Genomic DNA, 26,710 nt, shown 5'->3' with positions numbered 1-26,710 from the left:
ATTACTTTAGACACGGTGGTGAATATGGTCCAGCAATGTAGTAGGCTGATAGGTCCTTGAGGAAATCACTTCAATGTCACCATTGCTACAGTTCCATCTGGTTTTGTCCTAACAGGGCCATCATAATTTAAAAAGGACATGGTTAATACTCATCTTCTATGCCTTGTCTTTTACCAACCCCAATCAAATTTTCACTGGGAAAGCTAATGGTAAAAGCTTATGTAAAATATTGCTATGAGACAGCAAGATTCAGTGTGCATACTGGTAAAGACAGATGAACAAAGTCTCCCATCATGCACAGTGTAAGCCCTGACCCTTGGACTACATCCTATAAAAATGCCTCATCTTGAAACAAAGAGGGGGCAAATAACTCAGTTTCTAGCAAGCAACTAATTGACTCCAGTAAGTCTATCTCCTACGTTCCTCAACTCCTTTCCAATCACAAACTATTTTCCAGACAGGACTACACATCTTCCCTGACTTATGATGGGGTTATATCCCATTAATTCATTATAAATTGAAAGTATCTTAAGTGGAAAATGCATTTAATACACCTAACCTACTGAACTAACTTACCTTAGCCCCCAGTTGGGCAAAATCATCTAATGCAAAGCCTGTTTTATAGTAAAGTATAGACTCGATCATGTAACTTACTATGAATGCTGCACTGAATGTGAAAATCAGAATGGCTGGACATGTACAGAGTGCTTTTAAGTTTATCATTTGTTTGTCCTTGTAATCACACAGTTGACTGAGAGTGGCCATTGCCCAACATCACAAGAGAGTGCCCTAGTATGTTATCACTAGCCAGGAAAAGATCCAAATTCACAGATTGAAGTGTGGTTTCTACTGAATGAGTCCTGCTTTCCCATCATCATGAAGTTGAAAAATCCTAAGTGGGGGACTGTCTTCAACATAGCTAGAGACAAATCTCATCTTCCTAGTAATTAATTCATCAACACCTCACTTCTGTCCCTCCATTCTCACTTCCACTGGCTCCTCTACACTTCTCCGTACATGATGTGTACACGTGTATGTGTGTGTCACATGTGTGTGTGGGCACCTGTGTATGTGTGTGTGTGTATATACATACACACATGCATTCTACAGAAAGACAGAGACAGATAGGGAGGGAGGGAAGGAAGAGGAGGAAAAGATGATGGGGAAAGAACTTTGAAAAATTTGTAAAGAAGCTTTAGAAAGACTTCAGAGAAAATCACAAAAAATGCTCCAGAGGAAAATACAATAAATTCCTAACACTTGCAAAGAATACTTGCAAAAGAAAGTCCCAGAGTCCCAAATCCTGCTCTAACATATCTCGAGGTTGGGTAGGGAAGGGGAGGAGCAAGTATGAAAGGAAGTTCTTAAGTATAAGGGTTTTACTGTTTCCAGAGAAGTATGTGGCAAGGAGACCACCACCTCAGGGCTCTTCCCATTCATGTTCTTCCAGTCTCCTGGCTGTTACCTCTCCTAACCTCGGGACTCATTCTGGTCCCAGCTGAAACCATGAACACTGGCTTGGAAAATGTCAAGACTGAAAGAAAGGATGCCCATAAATAAATCATCATGACAGTGGGAAACTCAGATGAGGTGAGATTTAAGAAAATACTCAGTCAACTTAGTCAAAGTCACCATCAAAAAAACAGTGAGGACATCTGTGTTAGACATACATTCAAAATGGGCTGAGCTTGGAAAAACATCTTTTTGATATTTAAGGCAAAAAAAAAAAAAAAAAAAAGAAATCTTTTCAAGTGCCATTTGGAGCAAACTTCTCAGGTAGGCTACAACCCAAGAAAAATGGTCAATTTTAGAAGACAAAGAAAAGTCAAAAAAGCACCACTTCCTCTTCCTTTCTTTCTCTCGGCCTTCCAACCAGGCAAGGCACAGAAAATAAAAGTTCTTAAGAGGACACGGAAGTTCAACAGGAGAGACTTGAGTAGAAGCCCCTGGTCTCTAACAAGACCCAGGTACCAAACCCAATTGTCCCCAAATACAAAATATCATTCAATGTTATTGTGCAGAATCTGCATGGAGTCTTTGAACAAGAATCAGGGCAAAGAGGAAATAATTCTTAAAGTCTAGAAACAGGTTTCAATATTTTTAAATAGATCTTAGAAATTAAAGATTAATAAGAACTTTACTGCAAACTCTTAGATGACTCAATTCAACAGATTTATTGCAAACATTCCAAAATGAACAAGATTTTGTCCAACTAAACCAAGGTTCACCAAGAATAAATCACACTGGCCTAACTTCATTTCCTCTGCAGATGACTTTACTACCCTAGTGAACCAGGATATTGCCTTGGCTTTTTGTACATTTTGATTTTATGAAGGCATTTCTCAAAAGCTTGTCATAACGTCCTCACAAACAAGATGGAGAAATGAGGGTACAGTGAGGTGAACTAAACTCTGTTTTAACAGCCTTTCCAGAAATTTTTATTAGTCAAACACAACCAATTTGGAATGAGTTCTCTAGGGTCCTGTTTTAAAGAAAAAAAAATTTTTTTTGACAAGTAAACAAAGTTATAATGAACATCACTTTGCCTCTTATTTAAAAAAAATGTAATGAAAATACGCACTATTAGTTGGAGTATAAATTGTCATAATCTTCTCAGAGGACAACTTAATAATACAGATCGCACTGCTGACTAGCAATTCTGTCTTAAGGAATTTTCTTCCTAAAAAATAACCAAACACATGCAAGAAATACAAGGTTCTTCACCACTGTGTTACAATGAAGAGAAAACAAACAAGCATTTAATGAAAGAGGAACAGTTAATAACGGTGCATCCATAAGATACAGTATTACCAGACACGTAAAATGAAGTCCATCAAGATTTTTCAATGACAGAGAAAATCTCACTCTAGGAAGCTGAGTGGGGGAGAAAGTAGAATATACAACAAAACACTGAACATTAACTGTAAAATTGTAAAAACACACTTAAACCTGTGCATATGCATTAAAGAGATGGAAAGAATATTAACCACGGTTTCTGGATGGTGGAAGGAGAGGTGATTTTGATTTGCACACTTTGAGATTTTCCACTTTTAAAATAATGAATATATATTAATGTAAAACCATTAAGCGCTATTCAGAGATTTTTAATTTGGTTTTCAAAAATGATAAAAAAGAGAATAATGAGACTGCAAGCCAGAGCGGATGGGTCAGCACTCAGGTTGTAGCAGCAATGCAACAGGGGGGTCTCTACACAGGAGCCGCAAGGCCACATCCAATCTGGAGGCCAGTCTGGGCCTTCACAGGAAAATTCTACTCACGTGGGTTAGGAAGCCCCATATCCTCATTTGAGTCCCAAATGGACAGTAAGAAATATGTATGGGGCCAGAGGAGGGGCAGCTCCCCCACCCTTCCCCTTTCAAGTTCCTTCTAGAAAAGTCCCCATTTCTTCAGATGCAACAACTTCATTGTAAATGCCCTCTGACTTAACCCTTTCAGAGGCAGTCCAGAGGGGAAAAAAAAAGTTGGACTTCCCAACACGAAATGGGCCCCCATGAAATCCCCCCAAAAAACATTCCTCCATAATCTACTGAAATCATTTTTATTCTGTAAGAAGAAAAAAAATCATGACTTACCAGTTTGAGGCCTATAACTGAGTAACATATGCCATCTTTGGAACTAAATCTAATAACCTGGATCCCCCACTGGGAGGGGAGTGGGGGGAATAAATCCAAGTAATTATTTCTGGAAAGTAGCTGATGTGCAAATATATTTTCTCCCACAATAAAACATCCTCTCACACACACACACACACACACACACACACACACACACACACTTCCTCTGAAATGAGCCGATCAAATATTACAAAGCTTAGGATGCAAAGAGAAAGCAATTTACGCACTTTCCTACATTGCTTCCACTATGCCTAATGCTTTGTGGCCTCCACTTCAACAACTCTTACCGGGCTTATATCACAATCTGGTTTTGTTGCAGGAGAGGGGGTAAGGAGGTTTACATTTGTTCTGCTTTGCCATTACAATTTGCCTTTTTAAAAGGCCATTGAAATATGTATGCTGGCTAATAGGTAGACTTATCCCCAAAGAGCTGCTGATGGGGGTGCCCACTTCCCCTGCCCTGGGACAGATAGAAAAAGACAGCAGACAGAGACGGACCGCGGTAAGGCGAAGCAGACGTGAGCCCCTTGTCCACCCAACAGCCCGCTGGTCTCAAGTGTGGTGCAATTCCTCCCTCCTCAAACATTTTGATAAGGCCAGGCTTCTGGGATGGCCAGAGAGATTGGGTGGAGCAAGACATGCAGAAAATAACTCCGTAGTCATTTCTTTCTCCCAAGACCTTTCATTAGACAAACCCTCCTCCCTGAGCGCCTTTGCTTTTAATAAGATGTGATATTCGCAAAATGTCGATTCAATAATAAGGAAATGTGTCCTGCTTTGGTCCCAACCATGTTTGCCACCGCCTCCAAGGATCGCATTTCTGGAAACGCAGAATCGCAGGTTAATTATGCAAAGGGCAGACCCAGCTTTGCCTCCCCATTGTTTGTAAGCCTGTCCCTGGCTTTAGTTATCATGATCTTGGGAAAGCAATCTCATCCAGCCCCGCAGCTGTGGCCACACAGTGAAGGGCGCTTGGGGAATACTGCCAGCTTGTTATGCATATCAAAGAGGTGAGCTTACCCTTCCCCGCATATGTTCCTCATTCTCCCATACATTTGGGGCTGGCAGCATTTCCAATTACAGTGGCCACCCCATGAACAACCAAGACTGCTTATCAGTGGCAGATGACAGCCCCACCATACTGGGGGACTGACAAGTCTCCCGTGTGAGGCACGCTCTTGCCAACAAACCAGCTTTCACCCTCATTCAGAATATAGGTTGAGCTAGGATGCACTAAAAGACTGTTAAAACCACAGTGTAGTTGTCTCTCCTTACAGAAAAAAGTGCCCCATATTTCAAACCCAGAGCCTAGAGGAACACACACAGAGGTGTGCACAGACTCAACCACAAGCAGTAACAGCAACACAGCTTAAAATGGCAAAAGCTGGAAACACTCTGGTCTCCTAACAGGATACCGCAAACTAAATTATGGTATAGCCAGCGGAACTCCATGAGGCCCTTAAAAAGAAGGAATTACATATATCGGCAGGAGGTTTTTAAACGTCCTTGGTTTCATATTAGGAGGAAAAAAGCGGGTTCCAAAACAGTATCAACAACAAGGCCCTATTGTCATTTACACCTAGTGGTGTGTGTATGACGCGTATGGGTGTGTACGATATTTTATTTGCATACAAACTATTCTGGAAGCACTTGCACCAAACTCTTCATTGTGATTATCTTTCATGGGGGAGACCAGAAAGGATGTGGGCAAGTATGAACAAGAGAGAAAAGGTTCACTTAAATTTTGTTAATTTAAACGTATAGTTCCGCAAATACGCACGACAGTGACAGCCAGTGAGATGAATAAAAATATTCTCATTTTTAAAGTAATGACACAGGGCCTCCTATTAACAAGCATGGCAGAATTCCCTGGTGACACACCACCTGCACTCTCTGACATTAATTACATAATCAGATCACCTCACCCCCCAGCTTAATGACTTGCCCGTGGCTTCCCACCGCTCGTATTATCCAAATCCCTCCCGAGGGTCCCCAAGCCCTGGCTGCCTCACAGCATCATCTCACCCGGGGCCCCTCACTAACAGGGGCCAGACACAGGGACCTATTTTTTCAACCCCCAAACACACCAAGCTGGTTCCCACCCTCGGGCTTTTGTTCACACCAACCCCTCACCAACCCCTCGCTCCAGGCATGCCTTTCCTGCAGGCTCCTTCCTGCTGTCCCAAATATCAGTTCAAGGACCTTCCCTGACATCCAGACCCCAGAGGCTCCCTCCCCCACACTCTCAGTCCCATCGGCCTGGAAGATCATCTTCACAGCTCTCACTTCCCTCAACAGTGACATTACTGGCCATCTTCCCCTTTCAGGCCCATGAAAGTGGGAGCTGCTTTGTCTCTTGTTTCCCAGCACCTCAAGAAGTACTTGGCACACTGTGGGCTCTCAGTCACTCACTGCTGAACCACGAGTACATATCACCGCTGGCATCTCCTGACAGGAATCTGAGCAGCAAAACTGGACTCGCTCAAAATACATCCTGCTTTCTCACACTGGAAACAGAATGTGCCCCACCAGGACACCTCTCTGACCACAAACTGGGTCCCTAGATCATCATTCCCCAGCCAGAAACGCAGACTACCTGAAGAATTCAAAATGAGGACAGGGTTCAGATTCACTGCAATTTCATGGTAGTCCATCAAGACTCACTTACCCGTGAATCCTCACTATGCTTGGTCAAGGCAGGAAAGGAAGTTTCTCCATGACCACCTTTCCTGGGCTGTCGATCTCAACATTCAAACAAGCCTCAGGGAAGAGCAGTTATTTAAGCCAGGTTGGTCTTAACCAGAGCCAGTAATACAGCTTGCTCAGAAAAGGGATAAAGGAGGCTACTGAGACACGGGACCTAAACAGGTCATTTTTCAAACTTCCGTCTGTTTTCTCAGACAGGACTTGTCACCTGACTCTTCATACCGCCGCTGTTGTTTAAAGATACTCAATTTCAGACCCCAATACATGCCGTCACATTCTGGAAGGAGACCACCTCTGATGGTCCGGTTCTCCCATGACGTCAGCCTCAGTCACCTTGGGAGAGAGGGAGAATCTGAACTTTAAGAGCAGGTGAGGTCGGCGTACAGCACGTTTTCAGGGTACTTCCACACCACTGACAGAGCTGGTATGCAGGTTTTCTGATTGAAAACATACACACAGAAAGCGGAAAAGATTTCTTGGCTGAAAATGCCAAGGAACAAATTCTGGTGGGTACCAACACCTACACTGTTAAACAGTCCCTTCGCAGCAACAAACACAAGAGCAAACAAAGGAACAGGGCAACTTCTACCTGTCCTCAGTCGCCCCAGGAAAGCTCCAGAGAGCGGGGGTTTAACCCTTCCATTTAAAGCTTGGAGCAACGTTCCAGCGCAATACTTCAGCCCTCTTGGGGAATTTCCCCTCTGCTGACCTGGAGCTAAGAATTTAAGTTAACGGGAGGGGATAAATGGGGAGCTGCTCTTTCAGTGGGCATAAATTTTCTATCACACAAGATGAACAAGTTCTAGAGAGCCACTGTACCACCCTGTGCCCGTAGAAACACTGTTGCATTGTACACGTCAACATTTGCTAGGATGGCTCTTATATTATGTGTTTTTACTATGATAAAATTAAAAAATTTTTAAAGAATTTAAGTCAATTGAATTGTATTTAGGAATATATATTACTTTTATACATAGAAATATTTTTATATTTACTTACTGTGTACCATGTATATATGTATGTGTACGCGCGCGCACACACACACACCCTTTTTAATTCTCAAAACATGTTCTCATTTGATTCTTTTCCTGATATGTCCAAGGCAGGTAAGACAACGGTTTTAATCTTAACCTACCAGATAAGGAAATGAAAGCAAAGGATAGTTACACTACATGTAGCAGACACAAACCTAAAACGTGGATTTTTTTTGCCTCTCAAGTTTGGGGCTAAAATGTGGAGCTGTTCACTGCTGTTCCCTCCTGAGTCTTCTGACTTCTGAGCCCACAGTCACACCTATCATCAGCGCACAATGAATCCATGGGGCTTCTCACCCGAGCAGAACTAACACAGCACAGCTCTGAAATGAAGGCAACACCAGGCTCTGGAGTCCAGCAGGGGTTGGTGCAAATCACCAGCATGAATCCCAGCTCTACAACTTTGGGCAAGTCACTGTACCTCTCTGTATCCATGTCCCCATCTATAAAATTGAGGGAGTGATAGGTGTGTCTCATTGGATTGTTCTGAGGATTAAATGAGAGAAATGAGAGATAGTACTTAGCACAGTCCCGAAAGAATGATATGAAAATCCGGGGTGCCTGGATGGCTCTGTGGGTTAAGGCCTCTGCCTTTGGCTCAGGTCATGATCCCAGGGTCCTGGGATCGAGCCCCGTACCAGGCTCTCTGCTCCGCAGGGAGCCTGCTTCTGCCTCTCTCTCTCTGCCTGCCTCTCAGCCTATTTGTGATCTCTGCTTGTCAAATACATAAATAAAATCTTAAAAAAAAAAAAAAGATATGAAAATCAGTAGTTAAGACCGGCCTAAAAGTTTAACTTTAGATCCAAACCCAGTGGATCAAAACAAAAATTCTACAAAAACCCCTTGGCTCCCTACCAGACCATAAAATCCAAAGCTATCCATCTAAGGCCTCCAGGTAGCCTGAAAATAAGCAAAGAAAGAAAGAAAAGGAAGCCTCCATTGCTAGCAGATGCTGACAGTCTCTATCCCCACAGGCTAAAAATGAAGACAACCATAGGAATCCCCAGACGATGTTCTTCTGATGGACATACTATGCCTCCACTAATCAACTAGCATCCTATTTTTACAGGTCAGTTCTATGAGCTTGATTAATCTTAGTCCCCTGTTTTTGTGTCCTTAAAGCCAAACTTCAGTCTGTAAGGCCATCAGCCAGACTCTGCAGAGTCATCAGAAGGCCAGAAGGACGTGGTCAGTGGAGTGAAGGGCCCCTTGAAGGAAGCTTCCTCCAGACACCATCTACTTCACTAGCAGGGGTAATGGAGCTTCTAAAGGGTCTATGGGAATCGAGACAAAGAAACAAACACGGGAAAAGAATGGTGACTTTTCAAAAGCATAAGAACCCTCAGGTATAAATCAAAACCCTGATGAGATACCACTCATACCCATGAGGATGGCTGGACTCGAAAAGACAGGTAACACCAGATGCTGATGAGAATGTGGAGAAATTGGCACCCTCATACATTGCTGGTAGCAATATAAAACAGTGCAGCCACTTCTTTAAAGACAATTCTTTAAATGTTAGCTACAGAGTTACCATCTAACCCAACAATTTCCCTCCCGGGTATGAAGCCAAAAGAAATAAGAACTATTTCCATCAAACACTTCTACATAGGGTCGCTGGGTGGCTCAGTGGGTTAAGCCTCTGCCTTTGGCTCAGGTCATGATCTCAGGGTCCTGCGATCGAGCCCCATATCGGGCTCTCTGCTCAGCAGGGAGCCTGCTTCCTCCTCTCTCTCTCTCTCTCTGCCTGCCTCTCTACCTACTTGTGATCTGTCAAATAAATAAATAAAATCTTAAAAAAAAAAAAAAAAACACTTCTACACAAATGTTCACAGCAGCATTATTCCTAACAGCCCCAAATGAAACCACCCAAATGTCCATCAACTAATGAATAGATGGACCAAATGTGGGACATGCAGACAACAGAATACATACAGCAGTAAAAAGATAGGAAATACTGATCCATGGTACAGTGTGGAGGAAGGTGGGGAACATTATGCTAAGTCAAAGACTAAGTGAAGGAAGAAACCATGCAGAGCCACAAAGGAGCACATGGTATATGAAGTCACTTATATGGAAGGTCCAGAGTAGGCTCAACTCCACAGACCGACAGATGAGGGACTGCCTAGGACCAGAAGTGGGGAAAGGCAAGTTGGAAGGAGCTGGAGTGGTGGGTGCTGGAAGGAGTGGGGCCTTTCTTCATGGTGATAGAAACACTTTCGTGAAACTGATTTTGGGGATACGTGCACATTGCTGTGAATATCTTAAAAGCCATTGACTTGTCCACTTTAAATGCATAAACTGCATGCATTGTGAATTATATTTTAATAAAGTTATTTTTTAAAAACATTTTTTTCCCGGAAAGCCTATTTTTAAAAATAACCCCCAATGGGGCACCTGGGTACCTCAGTCTGTTGAGAGTCCCAACTCTTGATTTCAGCTCGTGTCTTTATCTCAAGGTTGTGAGTTCCAGCCATACACTGGGCTCTGTGCTGGGCATGGAGCCTACTTTTAAAAAAAATAATAATAACCCCCATTTATGGGATACCTACTACTTGTCAAACACTGTGCCAGGCAACTTACCTATGTTACCTCATTTGTTTCTCATAACAATTTTACGAGGTAGGTAGAAGCCATTCCAAAAACAAATGAACAACTCAAATATTCCTCTAGATGCCTTCTATTTGGTGATATGAGTAAGTTAAATCATGATACGGAAAGATGCTGGTAAAACCCATGCGTGAACAAATAAAAACTCAGAGGGTGCAACTATTTAGAGAAAGACAGGAAATGCGGAGGGCAAAATCACCAGCTTCCATCCTGTGCAATTTCATAGACCTCCCTACCCCGGGAAAGCTGCGTGCACTGTGGCAGGTCCCTTCAGAAGAGAAGTCATCATATGTAAAAGCACCCGGTGGTGTTGATGCTGAGTCTAACAGCGCCCAATAGGATAATCACAGGAAGGCAGTATAAACATAGAGGAGATGAGAGCTTTATTCCTTGTTCCCAGACTGGCTTGCTTTTTATATTCTCCCAAAGGGAAAAAGTATGCTTGACAGGATTACAAAAATAACATATGCACCTTATGAAATTTTTTTCAGAAAATGCATGAAGTATAAAGAAGAAAGTCATCATCAGCCATAACCAGCATCAAAAGTTGGTGTTGATTACTAGTCAGTGGTAAGTACTGAGCAAAATTAAGTTGGGTTTGAGTTGTCCAGCCGCTAACACACAGGACAAGACCTAGAGACTGAAGGGAGAAAAAATGTGCCATGAAAACTGTGACCCTACAGCTTCAAATGCAGCTGGAGAAACTGTGCACACAGACTCGTCCTCTGAAAATGGGACCACTCAGAGATGGCAAAAAGCCTGCCAAAATCCCACTGCCAAAGGCAGTCCCAAAAAGAGAAGAACACTATTCTTACCCATCCATCTTAAACCTCGCCACTTAAGTGAGGGTTCCTGAACTAAGTCTGTTCACCACAAAGCACAGGCAGCAGCGTGGAAGGTGGAGGAATGACAAATATGGGGACTTCTAGGCTCAGGTTTCCAAAGGGTGACCACACTCAAGGTGAAGGGGTCCCATTCACAGTTTGGGGCCCTGGTGTTCTTAGGGATAAAATCCTCTCCACCCATCACTTGCCTTGTTCTGGCAGCAGGTGCCAAAGGAGAGGCCACAGACTTGGATAAAGATGTGCTCCTTTTCCTTCATAGCAAACCCACAGAACCCTCGGCCCAGGATCCAGAAGACCCTACACAGCTACCAGCTTGGCCTGAAAACAAGAACCAAAGTTTCAACGAGCGTGGAGAAAGTCCAGGCTGCAGCTAAGAAAAGTGATCTCCATTTGCAAAGCGTTTGAGACCCAGAAGAGCTGCAGAGCTCATCATGGCAGCCCTTTGCCAAGGGACCAAGATATGAACAGCTGCTCCTGGGAATAGCAACCCGCTCCTGGGCAGCCCTAGCTGTGTCCAACCAACAGCCAACCATTTCCCGACCTTCCAGAGTCAGAACCAAAACCCAGGACCCCATTTTCAGTTCTATCTTTTTATAATAAGATTTTATACATCTTTCTGGATCCATACCACTTTCCTCCCTCCAATTAAATCGGATTACAGCAAATTGCTAAGAAAGGTATTTCCAGGAGGAAAGGGTAACGGGTAGGAGAGACTGGCAAGAAAAATCAATATAACAAAGGCACACAAATGATCACTTAAAGAGGCAGTGTGGCATAATGGTTATGAGCAAATTTCAGAGCAAGCAAGATGTAGGTTCAAACCCCAGTTGTATCAATTACTATCCATGAGCCTTCAGAAACATTATTAACCTTCTCTACCAGCTGTCAAATAATACCTCTACCTAATGCAGAGTCCAGAATGATACCTGGCACAGAGCAGATGCTCAGGAAATACTTACCATCACCTTAATAAAAGCTATCAAAACTTTACATAAGATGAAGGGCTTCTGCAATTCAATCTTTCATTCTGCAACTCTTTAAGTGAGCACTTAGTGATTGCCAGGTGTTTTTCTAGGGAATGAGGATAAAAAGATTAAGACACTGAAGGAATCCTCTTAACGCTTGTGAGCTTAAAGCCTTCTGAGGGCAACAGATAATCAACAAATGTACCGATACAGAAATTAATACAGGTCTTTAGATTGATGAAGGAAAAAAACCAAGGCACTGCAAAAAACAATATGGCAGCAGGGGGGACAGGGGGAGGGTGGATGGGGTGGGGAGCAAAGCAGGGAAGATCTGGTCAGTTATTAAGTTGTACTTTCTTTATCACTTAAGTTCTATAGCCAGAGTCCAGGAAATCTTTCAAAAAGGAAACAAAAGTTTTCTCATTCCCGTCTGAAATTCTGGTGGTAAACCAGCTCCCAAAAGAAATACAAATGCCAGAAAGCCATCTGAGAGTACTCTCAGACTGATAACTAAACAAATGTATGTTAACACAGAGAATTCAATTGTCTACCCGGACAAAATAGCAGAGCTGAGAAAGAGTTTTAACACTTAGTGCCCGTCAAGGTAAGTCAACAGACATCCTCACCCCTGCCCAGGGGTATGGAAATTAGTATGACCTTGTTGGAGCACAGTGTGACCCTGGGCATCAAAATTACAGGTTAGCATATTCTCTGAACCCAGACTTCTAGTAATTTACCCAGAAGAAATAAGACTAGCATCAAAAATACAAATGTATAAGGATAGTTTTTCAGGTCATTTCTAGCCTCAAGACACTGGAAACAACCTACCTCTTCAGCAGAAAATTACTTCACAAACCATGCTAAATCCATACACAGAATACTGCCTAGCTATCAAAAAATAACATACCTGTATTTATCCAAAGATGGGAAAATGTTCAAAACATGGTGGTAAGTACTGAAAAGCCAGTTTGCAGAAGGGTATACATAAATGATCTCCATTTATGTAGAAAATAAATGTATATGTAACCATGCATATGCATGCATGCAAACACAATACACATCAAACCGTTAACTCTGGTCTCCCTGGACGGCTGTCTAACAATTGCTATATTCATTGTTACGTTGTTGTGGTGGTGGCTTTTTGGTTTTTGTTTTTTTGTTTTGTTTTGTGAGAGCATGTGTGCACGCGTGGAGTGCAAGGGTAAAGGGCAGAGAGAGAGAGGGAGGGAGAATCTTAAGAGAATCTTAATCTTAAACCCCAAGGCAGGGGGTGCTCAGTCTCAGGGCACTGAAATCATGACCTAAGCAGAAATCCAGAATCAGATGACTAACTGACTGCGCCACCCAGGTGCCCCTTGCTATATATTTTGTACCTCTATGAATTACCTTAACTTTTTACAATAATCACATATTACTCTGTCCTGCCCCACAAATGAGATTTCTTTTAGGGGTGAAGAAATTAAATCAGGAAATCAAGCAATAATCTTTTATCACCTCACTACCCTATCACCCCATGTCCCCAGGTCAAAAGCAAGTTTCTCAAAATGCCAGAGCGTGTGTTTGGGCTTTTAAATTTTTTCCTTACAAATTCTTTTGTTCTGCCCTGTTCCAAAGCAATTAAATAATTACTACACTGTTCCAAAGCAATTAAATAATTAAATAGAATTAAACAGATTAATTTCAAACTACTCTAGTATGACTAGTGTAAAAACATTTTCGAAATTCCAGGGATGGAAAATAAGTAATCTAACATTTCTTTAAGGATTTTATTTATTTTAGAGACCAGAGAGGGAGAGAGAGCATGAGCAGGGAAGGAAAAGAGGAAGGACAAGCAGACCCCTTGCTGAGCATGGAGCCGGATGCGAGCCTTGATCTCATGACCCTGAGATCAAGACCTGAGCTGAAACCAACAGCTGGATGCTTAACCGAATGAGCCACCCATGTGCCCCATGATCTAACATTTTTTGAGCATATACTGCTGTCATATTCAGTATCATGTTTAATCTTCACCACAACACCATTTGGTAGCTATCATGGCCCACCCCCTTTCACAGATGAGAAAACTGAGGCTTTGAAAAAATTTATGTATCACTCAAGGTCACAGAGTGCAGATCTGATGGAACAACTCTCCTCAGGGACAGTAGCAGTTTTCCTGTGGGCTGCTGCAATGGAGCTCCATAAATTGAGGGGCTTAAATAACAGAAATGTATTCTCTCACAGTTCTGGAAGCTAGAAGTTCAAAATCAAGGTGTGGGCGGGCCTACACTCCCTCTGAAACCTGTAGGGCAGAATCCCTCCCTGTCTCTTCGAGCTGCTGGTGTTTGCCAACAATCCTTGAAGTTCCTCGGCTTGTAGATACATGCCTCTGAAACCTGCCCCTGCCGTCCAGTGGCCATTGTTCTCCTGTGTGCTTCTGTCTCTTCCTACAAGGACTCCGATCATTTGGGAATTAGAGCTGCGAAGACACTTCTTCCCAATCAGGTCACACTGTGTAGTATTCAGGGCTAAGATTTCAAAATATGTTGGGGAGACATATTTCTACCCATAACATGGACCCAAGAAGACGACACTCCTTCCTCTAACACATCCTGCCCACAGCAGCACAGCCCGTTAATGTCATGCCTGTGTCATGAACTTTCCATGACTGCAAAGGCAACTCTCCTCTGCCTTCAGGCAAGGTTGCATCTGAACTATTGAAGGCATGGGAGCTCAGATCCTGCTATGAAGGCTTTCTGCCTTCTACACTGGCTCTCAGCAGTCACTGGAGGACACTCTGAAAGTATTTATTCTTCCAGGCCAGGCGACTCACAAGCTTTTTAAGATTAAGATCACTAAAAAGATGCGGAGGAAATATGGTTCACTTTCCCAGAGTCCCTGACTTAGGGTCTGATCAAATGCTCCTGAGAAGAGGGGGAGACATGGTACTAGCTCACCATGTTACTGGTAGAACTCATTGCCTTTGCCATCCACTTAGATCAGACACCAAAACCGATTTACCAATATACTATTTCTTGACTGAATCAGTTACTTTTCTTTTTTCAATTTCTGGAACTGTTGCCAAAAAACAAAAGAATGTTTGCTGAAACCAGTAATCAAAAGCCAACCTGTCAACTGGTAGTGTTCAGATCAAGGCATTTGGCTCAGCAAAGGGGGGGAGGACAGGGCTGATAAAAACCAGAGCAAGGACCCCACATGGGTGAAAACCAGCGTGCCCTACATTTATTTTGCCTGAGGAGACACGTAAGGATTTATGCCTAAGAATATCTACTCCAGAGCTCTCAAATTTGCTTTCCAATATGCTGCTAAGCATCAAGCCATTTGGAGGTACATTTGGAAAAAGTGAACAACCTCCCAGGCTGTGTTTCTGCCTCAGTGTTGCAGAATTTCAAGCCTATAAAGGTGAACGGCCTCCCATCTGCCTCTACCTCTCCATCTCAGCAAATTGACGGAAGGCCCGAGGAGACAGCTGGGACTGGGGTACATTCACGGGCTTCCCACCTGTGCTGCAATCATGAAAATGTCAGAGGCCCCCAGTGAGCATCAGGCTGTATCTTCCCATGGCAAGCAGCCTGACGGCCCTCCACAGCTAATGGCAGCAGGAGGCTGTACCTCCTGAGGCCGTACATGGTACACAAGGCTGACAATGGCGGAGATGGGCGTGAAATGCTCCATGTCATTTGGCCTTGCCAAGTTCCTCCTACACTCATTTCTCCCATACCCGCCACCTCCGGCACCTTCTTCCTTCTCTCAGGATCTTGCTGTCATTTCCAGGACTCTGAGTAACAACACTGTTTTGTTTTTTTTTTTTTTTAAATATGGATTAAAAATGATCGCAGTACCTAAAGAGTTACCGTCTAATACGGGAGCCACAAGCCACATGTGACAATTTACAGTTCAATTAATTTAAATTAAATCAAGCAAGAAACTTATGCACAGAACCAGTGTTTCATGGCCCCATGCAGGTGAGGGTTTGAGGACACTGAACCATGCCGCTATAGAAGGCGTCCGGGACTGCGGAGAGTTCTAGCGGGTTGCTCTGGTCTAAAGGACAGAAAGAGCAGACCTCACTTTCTTCTGTCCCCAGTCCCACTCCCTGCGGTGAGCCTGCTGCCAGCCTGCTCTGTATCCTCATAAGAGGTTTGATGTACATGGATGCAAACCTCTGTTGTTAAAACCAATGACAAAAGACCCTAAGCACTATTTTGTGGCACGCTTTCTTCACCTCAGGACACTTGTAAGTGTCACCATGTAAGCGTACACGTACTGCTTCATTCTTTCAGTGGCCCCGTGGCAGTATATGGTAGCCAGGATGACTATCGTCACCTCACCTTTCTAGCCACACTCTTCAGTGTCCCCTTGCTCCCTTCCCTCCCCAGAACACTTTCATCCTATCCCAGTTACCACATCCTCGGGCTCTTTTCCAACTCTTGCCCTCACCTCTCTGCCTAATCAAAACCTGGCTGCTCCCCAGGGAAGCTGCTTTCCCTACCTCTGAAGCAGAGGCAGAGTGCTATCTCTCAGCCACAATCACAAAGCCTCCCTTCCTCGTGCTAAATTCCAAACCAATCCTCTAGTTTCTTCCCCCGACATTTGTAGTCACCAACAGAATGGCTGACACCTCACTGTCAGCCCCCACCTCCTGCCCGGCTCCTTTAGTGACCTACGACAGCAGCACCTGCTTCAGTGTTGATCTCCTCCCCGAATTCTGCAAGCACTCCCCCCGTCCCAGATGGGGCATCCAGCCACTACCCGGTGTGACACACGTCCCTGACCTTTGGTTCGCACCCTACTCCAGCCACCCACTCCCAGCCTAAATCCACCCCCATATGAGAATCACCCATGAAATGCTGGATTTCAGCATCTCTCTCCCAGATTACTGCCCCACGCCTATTGTCGGCTACCTAAGGAAGCAAGACTTCTCATCCCCAAGGACCGTTTGTTACCTTCCCGTGGCCATCAGGCTAAGTGAAAGGAGCCAGTTGCAGAAGAACAAATACTCTAGGAGTCTACTTATTTGAGGTACCTAGAGGAATCAGTTCAGAGAAACAAAGTAGAACTGTGGTGCAAAGGGCTGGGGGAGAGGGACAAGGGTAGCCGTTTACTAAGTATAAAGCTTCAGTTTTGCATGATGAAGAAGTCCTGGGGACTCTGTTCACAGCCATATATCAATATATTTAATACTACAGGGCCACACACTTATACATTTAAGATAGTAAATTCAATGCTATGTAATTTTTACCACAGTAAAAGAAAAAAAAATGCAAAACAAAACTCCTGAGGCTACATTCTGTAGCTGGATATCTTAACAACTGAGGTGTGCTCCGTGGTGGTGCTAACAGCATCCTGTCCTCCTCTGGGCATCAAACCCCCACCCCATGCAGTCAGCACACACAGTGTCCAGAGGCAAGGCTGATGAAGCTTCCTCTCCTCCTCGCACTGGCAATTCCAGACCCCAGATTCTTTCTGAAGCTTAGAGTCAAAGTAGGACAAATTAGAGGAATTAACTAAGAACCAGTTGGGTATTTCCCCCTCTATTATTCTCCAGCCACCAACTGAAAACCAATGGTTTTTCTAGCTATGCCTCTCATAATTCATTCACGCTCATTAATATGCAAACACCAGTTTCTCAGCTGGCAAGGATTCCATGAATTTTTAATTTACGTGGGAGGAGGCAGAGATTAAAACTTTAAACTAAAGCCAACAATACAAAGGACTGCCGAGTGTCGTTTTAATCCCTACATTTAGATTCTCCAAATGAATTCACTGGCATCATCATGTGAACCATCATCTGAGAATTACTGGAGCAACTCCTTTCTGAGTTTTTGCCTTTTGGTCATCAATATATATATTTCTTTTCTTTTCTTTTCTTTTTTTTTTTTTTTTAATGATACCTGTTTTGCGATCACTAAAAACAGTGAAACCAAAGACATTTCTTGTCATCAATCTTTTAATCTTAAAATACTCCAGGCCACCTGGCAAATGTTCAAAGAGATCCCAACTCTATAGAAAATCCACAACAATTTGTAGATTTGTGACTAATATGTAAGAAACTCATTTCAGCACAAAGGAAATCAGATTTTTAAAAGCACATTAGAAGAGAGAAATTGAGAAACACGGAACTCAATTCCTTTTGGAACTGCAAATCACATTCTGGATTAGTAATTCTAAAATAAGAAAAGACAGAGGGAAGATCTTTCTCTTTTGAGGGCAAGGCCCAAAAGAATTATAATACAAGCCACATATGTAATTTTAAATTTCTAAAAGCCACATTAGAGAAAGGAAAGAGAACTAAAATTAAGTATAATAGTTTAATCCAATATATCCAAAATATTTCTTTAAGGTTTTATTTTTAAGCAATCTCTACACCCAACATGGGGCTTGGACTCACAAGTCTGAGATCCAGAGTCGTGTACTATACCAACTGAGCCAGCCAGGCACCTCATATCCAAAATATTCTTTTGTCAATGTGTAATCAATATCTTTAAAATTTTTAATAAAATGTGTACAATCCTTTTTTTTTTTTTTAAGTCTTTGGAATGTAGCATTTTACACTTACTACACCTCTTATTTCAGACCAGCTACCCATAAGTGCTGAAATGTTCCCAGCGACTACCATACTGGACAGGACAGCTAGAGAACAGAAGAATCTATGTCCTTCTGACGGGAAAAGGACTACCTTTTGAAATGTGATCCTATCTCTGGTGGTTCTCGCTATCTACCTCAAATAATTAGCCACCAACAACCTGGTTTTTTCTATTAGCTACTCTTTTAACTAGACTAGTATTAATTCAACATTCATCATTATATCATTTTAAATTTTATAAAATCAATTTACTAGAATGGTTTTAAGTTTTCAGCCATCAATTGACTCACTTTTTAAAAAAAATTAACCTTACCCTAAACAATGGCATCTGTGATATCACAGATTTGATCCTTCCTATCTGTTAAAAGAGCTAATGCGTATTAAAATAAATACCTCACACTTCAAAGAAGCATCTGTGCTCTACCTAAAGCCAACAGTGAAATAAAATTTGTCCTCATTTGTGAGTCAGTTACAGCATTACCTTCCAGAAGCTTTCTGTTTGGCACATGCAACCCCAGATATATTACTATCTGAGTCCTCTAGCACCTAACATTTGTATCTCAACATTTATACATTTAAATATGACACGGCATTCCCATCAACACTACCTTCTGTCTGCGCACCACCAGAAACACAGCAGGGGAGAATTTACTCATTTGTATTCAACTGTCCAAAAGTCACAGAGGTGGGATCAAACACTTCCCTTAATGGCCAGTGGTGGCTCGATCTCAGGGGAGCCCCCTCAATAATTAATAATGATGGCAGCTAAGGTGTCCTGAAGTGCATACCAAACACTGCTATAAGTTATGTGTGCATATATTGTTCTAATATATATAACATATATATACTGCATTATATATTGAGCATATACATTATATATAATAACCCTAGCAAGGAGGTGTTGTTTTCCTGCTTTTCCAAATGAGGAAACAGAGCACAGAGCACTTAGCAACTTCCTATAGTCACAGAGCTAGCAAGTAGTACAGCTAAGATTCAAAGCCAAGAAATCTGATTCTGGAACCTGTGCTATTATCAGCCTGGAGGTTACAAATGGAATAAAGAAGATGGAAGCTGGGAAAGACACATTTTATGGTCACAAACTCAAATTCCTCAAAGACAAGATCATCCACAGGATGTAGAGACTGGGACAAGCCGTGTCCTCTAATAGAGAGAGGAATGGAAGACAAGCAGGGTACTTTACAATACCCTCAAGATGTCTTCCAGAAATTACAATGGAAAACTCATCTTATTTAGAAAGAAAGAAAAAAAGCATGAGAACACAAGAGAACAAAGATTCCAGAAACACAAAAAGAACGAGGATGGAAGGACGGATGAATTGAAACATGGACAGATCAATGGACAGATGGACAGAAGGATAGCCAGACAGATGAGCATACAAACATTCCCTCCCGACTCAAGAGCAGAGAACAGGGTGAATTATAAAAGGATACCCCATCTCTCCAACCATCCCAAAAGGGGTCTACCATACGGCTGGTACCACAGCAGGCAGTCTCAAAGGCAATCTGGGTCCTCATTCTCATCCCTGGGTCCAAAGCTGCAAGTGGAGCTATGCTGACAGCCTAATGACATGGCCTTCCTTTGCAAGGGTTCCACAGCCTGGAAGAAGAGAAAAATCCACTTACATGTACTCCCTGTGGGCAGAGTGTACAGCGGCAGCATTGCTGTAACGCCATAGGACAATCGCCGAGGACAGGACGTCGAGGATGGCATCAAACTAGGAGAAGGAGACACGGCATTAGTGTTTTCTGGAGTTAATAAGGCATGACTGTGAAGACACAAGACACAGACGCCTGGAATCTGAGCGAGTGACCTCAGAGCAAAGAGGCTTCACATCATTACGATGGAGGCTCTCATCATCCTCACGGTGGGTCCTGGGAATCTGCAGCCAAGGCCGCTGGACACGCCAGCCTGGTGGGAGGACCACGGCTCCTCCTCACTTCGCACCGCTCCCACAGACTGAGAAAGCACACTCCATGCTGCAGTGGGCTTGGCTCCCTGGGCGCTAGCTTCGAGCATCCTGGAGATACGGTGGGGTACGGACACTCTTCTAACAACTATATCCCAGCAGGCAAATCACCACAGAACATCCCCCTACATCACAGGTAAAAGATTTTGGGTAAGGATTCTTTTCTGTGTCTGGCTCTCAATGGGATGCTTCTACCTGAGGTTCAGGGCTGAGCGTGGGGCCCCGCAAGGGTTCTGGGAAATCTGCTAACACTTCAAAATTGTATACAAAATTCAATGCTCTTGTTTGAATGAATGAGCAAATGTGTGAGGGACAGAGACAGAAGAAAGGGGAGGAAAGAGAGGTGTGTGGGGGTATGGGGGGGGTGTGCACGCACAAACACACACACCCATTTTTCTGGAGAGGTGGTCTGTACCTTTTTCAAAGGACTCTGAAAACAATCTACGACCTCCAAAACATTTAAGTTCTCACAGCAAAGGGAAGAAGTGGATTTGGGAACAGGAACACATGCCCTCAGGCACAGGAAACCCCGAAGCTACAGAGGAGGATGCTGGAGCTCCCCAGCTGAGTCACTGTACCACGTCACACTTTCAGTCTGGAAAACTACAAGCACTAGCACTCTCTGGAAGGAATATGGGGAAACTTCACCCAAGTTTTCAACACGCCTAGCCCGTAAAACATCTGAGACCCAGTTTCTCCTACCAATTCCCATCAGGAAGCAGGTTTGGGAGTCAGGTTACCCCTCAAGGGGCTACAGACTGACTCGTCTAGTGACAGCAGCCCCAGTCCTAACCCCCAACACCTCTGCCTCCACCAGCCAATGCTTCTTTACATCCAGTGTGCACCCACATTCACACCTACAACCTTGAGGGAGAAAAACAGGCTAAGACCCCCTCAAACTATCTCTCAACCAGGTGTGGAAAATGAGGTCCCCCAATCTGTTCTGGAGACCTGTGGAGCATCATTACTGTTACTTCCACAAAATTATGATTTTATTATGGAAGCTATTGCCATAAAAGATTTATCTGTCATGCTAAGCTCTCAGCTGCTAACCACCCTCTGAATGGTGAGCCCAGGGTGAGATTCATGGGCTCAGGAAAAAACGTGCAAAACTTCATAAAAGTACATTTCAGGTTACTTACTGCAAACCCAAAAGCAGAGGCGCTGTACCTCATAACGGAGACAGCTAAAAAGAAAGAAAATAGTATTCAGAATATTTTAAGACCTCATGGATACTTTTTCTCATTTCTGAGTATATTAGTACAGTTGAGAGAGACTTTTAAACATCCCTGGGAAAGTTCCCAGAGAATTAAGTTAAAAATTAACTGTACTTGTAACACCTATGAACTAAAACAGGTAAAGAGTGAAATGAAAAGGTTGTGGACTCCACTGGCCACAGCATCCCTTCCCACCGTGTCCTCAAGTACCACAGGGCCAGCTTCAGAATGAAAATGCCAAAGCACTTATCAATCAAATGACTGCTAAGACTTAAAGAATTTGGCAACAGGGAACAGAAAGCTGGGAAACACATGAAACTATCAGAGCAAAAGTGAGACCATCCACACTGTTCCCGTCACAAGGTAATTACTGGGAGGTATCTACACACACACACCATTGCTAACACAGTTGAGAGAAATCTCTCCCTATCAGAGCTTAAAATTCAGTGTAGGTAGGCCTCAAGGATATGGTTTAGAAAAAGCAATAGCAAATGACCTTAAATAAGAGATGTCTACAAATATAGATTGAACAGTTATAATTAAAACGTTTCCTCATATTCAAAAATCTACCTACCTTTTTTGGGGAAGTTAACTGAGCAGCACATTTGCCTAATTCTGTGATCTGTTCTGTGCCAAAGCAATGCCCAGCTTCAAAGACTGTTCTCAGTTTGAGTTAATAAAGGCAGATTTCCAAATAAAAGCCATATTATCCAGCATATGTCCACCCTCCAACAAAGAATGAAACCCTACCCAATGGGTTGGCAAAGCTTTGAAGCTGATTGTCCCAGGCACAGGTACGACCAATGACTGACTCGTGGAGTAAGTGAGGTGTAGGTGTGGGGCATGGAGGTCAGTACCCATTTGGACACCCCACTCAGCTCACCCCATGTCCTTTCTCTGGGACCCATTCTCTGCCCTACCCATAACATCGCCAAATGGGCCTTGGACAGCTATGCTTTGCCTTGGACCCCTGCCCCCAGCCCTAACAGGGCCACATGACTCAATGTGAACCAAGCATATTTATTTCATTTCTGTGAATAAGGAATTGAGACCAAGAGTCTAATCAGTCCATTAATGTTGTTAGAATTGAAACCTATGAACATGGAAGTGGAGTTGGCCATCATTTGCTATAAACACTGAGGAGCAGAAAGACAAGCACAGGGTAAATACAACTCTTGGGCAAGGGAAACAATGGCTTCTTAACATTTCCAAGCCCTTCCTGGGAGTCAGCTATATTCCTGTCCTCGGGTTGTGCAAGGCAAATGCAATTCATTAAATTCCTGCCCATCTTTGGTTCTTGCAAAAAGCTGTTTCAGTTATCCCTGCTGTTGCTCTTACAGGAAGGAGGAGGGAGAAGGGCAGAAGCTGCGATACAGAGTGATGGGCTGTAGCTTTCATGGCAACACAACCGTGGTGGTGCAGAGGGACACTGGATCCTCCCAGAGAACTCAACTCAGAGGCCATGTTGACATGGCCAAAAAGGAAGGAGGTCCTCCAAGGAGTTACCCTGAGCACCAATATAAACTAGAGGACACTGGGCCTGACTTGCACTAAATAGTCAGTAACTTGTTAATTAAGCTTCATAAAATTTCATAGAAACTAGTATTGGTTTGGGTTTTTTTTTACATTACAGCCTGTTAGCTGTGTGCTTTTTGTGGGTTCCTTCTTTATCAACAGTGGAAATTTTTTAACTCCTATTAACATCTTGCACAGACCCTCATTATATACACCAGATAACGAAGAGCTGCCCAAGCCGGAGCTCCCGCACTCTCTCCCCACCCCATCCTGCCTGGGCACCATGGAAGGGAGGGCACAACTGAGAAAGTACTCCACCCACCAACCCAGAAAACCACCTGCTTTCCAAGAGGTAAACAGTTTCTTTAAAAAGCTTTAATCAAAAAATTAAAAAAGAAAAAGAAAAATCTTGACTCAAGTTACTCAGTAATACCAGACATTTTCACAGTGGACTACAGATTTCAAAGAGGTGTACACCTCCTTGATTACACTGAGAAACACAAGGAACTTTCTCTGGAATCCAACAAAGAACGCGGCCATAAATGGTGGATTTCCCTGACTCAAATGGAGTCAGTGTCTATGATTTCAAACCTTCTCAGAATTACATGGAAAGTTCTGCTTGAGTGATTCAAGCCTGCCCAGTGGATGAATAGCTTAGAGCACAAGTGTAATATTAATATTGTTCTATCCTCCACACACCAAGGAAAATGTGGACAAGAGGACTCCAGGTTAACCCAGAGTCCTTCACAGAAGGGAAGGATTAACACATATCATTTACTTATAAATTGCCTCTATTCAATCTCCTTGATGAGATGGGAAAGAAGAAAATGCCAAAAATTGCATGGGGAATCCAGGGTGCACTGAAGGGCCCTCCATGAGGCCTTGGCTTAGATAGCTTCCCTTTGTGAGCAGTTCCCACTTGGAGAACAGCATGCCTGGGCCAGGATGACCCACTAAGGGAGGGACTCCAAGGCAGGTGGCTCCTGAGCCACAGACATACTTGGCTGAGGGTAACTGAAAGCCACCAGCCATCCAATAAAAGTCTAGCAGTGCCTTTAAGGCAGGTGCACATTCCACAATGGATGACAGATAAGAACGCTTTTGACCTTGGAATTATGCTGCCAGCTGTCAAGGTGCACGGAGAGACCTGCAGGGGGGCAGCCATGAAGTGGAGCTCTCTTACCAAGATTGCTCGGGTCAAGGCCACAGCCACTGAACTGAAGGAAATGAAGCCTCCATGGCCATCAGCTGGCAGTGCAGGGCCTGTATGACAAACGCCACCACTGCTCTGGAATGGAGAGCCCAACTGTCAGAAGCCTCCAAAGAGCATGGCTATCAGAACCCCCTCAGGAAATTTTCAAGAACTCTCCTCCTCCTCCCATAAGAATATGTCTCTAGGGGGTGCCTGGATGGCTCAGTGGGTTAAAGCCTCTGCCTTTGGCTCAGGTCATGATCCCAGGGTCCTGGGATAGAGCCCCACATCAGGCTCTCTGCTCAGCGGGGAGCCTGCTTCCCTTCCTTTCTCTCTACCTGCCTCTCTGCCTACTTGTGATCTCTGTCAAATAAATAAATAAAATCTTAAAAAATAAATAAATAAAAAAGAACTTGTCTCTACTGCTTCTATTTTAAACATGGACTCCAGGAGCCAGTGTCCACCAACAGCACACAAGGCATGCAATTACAGGCCATGGGAGCCTCATTCCCAGGGAGCTGAGGCCGGGGATCCCCCGCCTCATAGCCCTCTCCCTTTCCACAGTGAGACTGGCAGCAGACTGACATCTGATTAAACTGGCCTCACACATATAAAAATGCATGCTTTGGCTATGGGACTGGGCACCTTCGTGTTTTGGGCTCTTTCCCTCCCCTACTAAGGCACAGAGTCCCTAAAATGTTCCTAAGTATAACAAAGATCTGCAGTTTGGGGGCCTTCCCAGCATCCATCTCCCATTTAGACAAAAGCACCCTGAGCCTCCTCTGGAGAGAGTGACCGCCCCTACCCTCGGAGGTTGTGGTCTGGGTGGGTTGACATAATCACCCCCACTCTCCTATATCCTTGTCCTACAGCCTGAGTGAAAGATTCAAGGGTGCCACAATTCAATGTGAGCCAGTGAGAACGTGTCCTGAGTTTCTGCTAAAAATATTGGGAAGGGGATGTCTTTCTAAGATGGGACTGAACAGTTGGTAGCATGAAAACAGGAGCTACAAGTAGCAGTTTGCCTTAAATGGGGAGAAGCTGCCTCACGATGAAGCCAGCACAGAGGAAAGCATAGACGAAGATGAGAGACACAAACCCGACCGATGATACCGTGGACGAACCTCTGGAACCAGGCCCACCTGCAGTCTACCCCTGTATTTTTCAAATACCTCAACCAATAATTTCCTTTACTTTGCTCAAGACAGTTTGAGTTGAGTTCATATCCCTTGCAGCCATGAGTCTTAATACAATTTGCCTTGTCAAAAAAGTAATCCCATGTCAAAAAATCTCTTTCAATGCTTAACAAATGGAAAAACACTTTATACACAAAAGGTTCATAGAAGGTTTATGTAATCTAAATTGGCAAAGCACTGAATGCAAGTTACATGTCCAGCAGTAGGGTGATGATTGAAGTCCAGTCCATTAAAAAAATAAGCTCTACGTAAGGTATTTCAAAGTGTCGACCAAAAGTATGTTTAGTCAGTGCTTATGCAAGCTCGTGAATTAGAATAATGATAGCGATAAACACACAGGTAGTATGATTGGTACCATCAGAACTGGGTGCCATGGAAAAGGAGGGGACCGGGTCAGAAGGGATTCTGGCTAGCATAGGTGTGAACTTCATAGGGAGGTCAGTGGAGGTTTCGCTGAGTAGGCGACATTTGAGCAAAGACTTGGAGGAGGTGAGGGAGTGAGCCATGCAGTCACCTAGAGGAAAAATCTTCCAGATCATGGGAATGGTCAGTGCAAAGACCCTGAGATGGAATGCCTGGTATGTGTGAGGCCATTATGTCTGAAGCAAAAAGGAGCAAGATGAAAGTTATGTGACATAATAGATTTCCTTGCTGCTTGAGCAAAAAAATGAGATAGAAAAGAGCAAGATACAAGAGAATACATGAGATATAACTAGCTTTACAGTACAACCATCTTTTTAAAATCCGCTGTAAACAACTTGGAAAAAAAAAAACTCAAATGGTAATAGTAGTCAATCTGTGGTGGGTAGGGATATTTGAGAGAATTTATTTCTAGTTTTTGTGTATTTTCCACATTTCCTACTACCATCGTACATGACCATTCAAACCAGAAAAAAGAATTCCATTTTATTTGGGGGAAAAAAAATTAACCAACTCCTCACAACATAGCCAGAGATCTCAAACAGAATAGAGGAAATCAGATTTAGGACACCCTTCGGGGTGTAGGCTGCAGTGATGCTGGTTAATGGGAGGGCACACTATCCTCCGTGTCTTTATTATGCCTCAGTTTCTGAAATCCAACTCTCTGAGCCAGATCACCTCCATGAGCGGGTCACTAATACCACAGCAGCACACAGGAGGGCCAGGCAAGCCAGGGGGTGGCACAGAAGCAAAATGTCCCTCTCTGTGTAAGGGCTCTCTCACCTCCCAGGTTTTTGCTTGTCCT

General features: G+C 43.6%; 1 protein-coding gene across 1 annotated transcript in view; it reads right to left on the bottom strand.

The window, feature by feature from the left end:
* The window catches only part of TMEM163 (transmembrane protein 163), a 226,646-nt gene that overhangs the window by 65,532 nt on the left and 134,404 nt on the right, over positions 1-26,710 (bottom strand). Inside the window, exons 3-4 of the mRNA XM_032856181.1 lie at positions 21,508-21,551; positions 20,022-20,113 (exon numbers count right to left, since the gene is read on the bottom strand). Of these exons, the coding sequence (XP_032712072.1) occupies positions 20,022-20,113; positions 21,508-21,551 (136 nt within the window). The remainder of the gene's footprint in view (positions 1-20,021; positions 20,114-21,507; positions 21,552-26,710) is intronic.

The sequence above is a fragment of the Lontra canadensis genome, unplaced genomic scaffold, assembly GCF_010015895.1.
Source record: "Lontra canadensis isolate GAN:19392208 unplaced genomic scaffold, GSC_riverotter_1.0 scaffold11, whole genome shotgun sequence".
NCBI classification, from domain to species: domain Eukaryota; kingdom Metazoa; phylum Chordata; class Mammalia; order Carnivora; family Mustelidae; genus Lontra; species Lontra canadensis.
The sequence above is the reverse complement of the archived record's forward strand: the minus strand, read 5'-3'. Positions and strand labels throughout refer to the sequence as shown.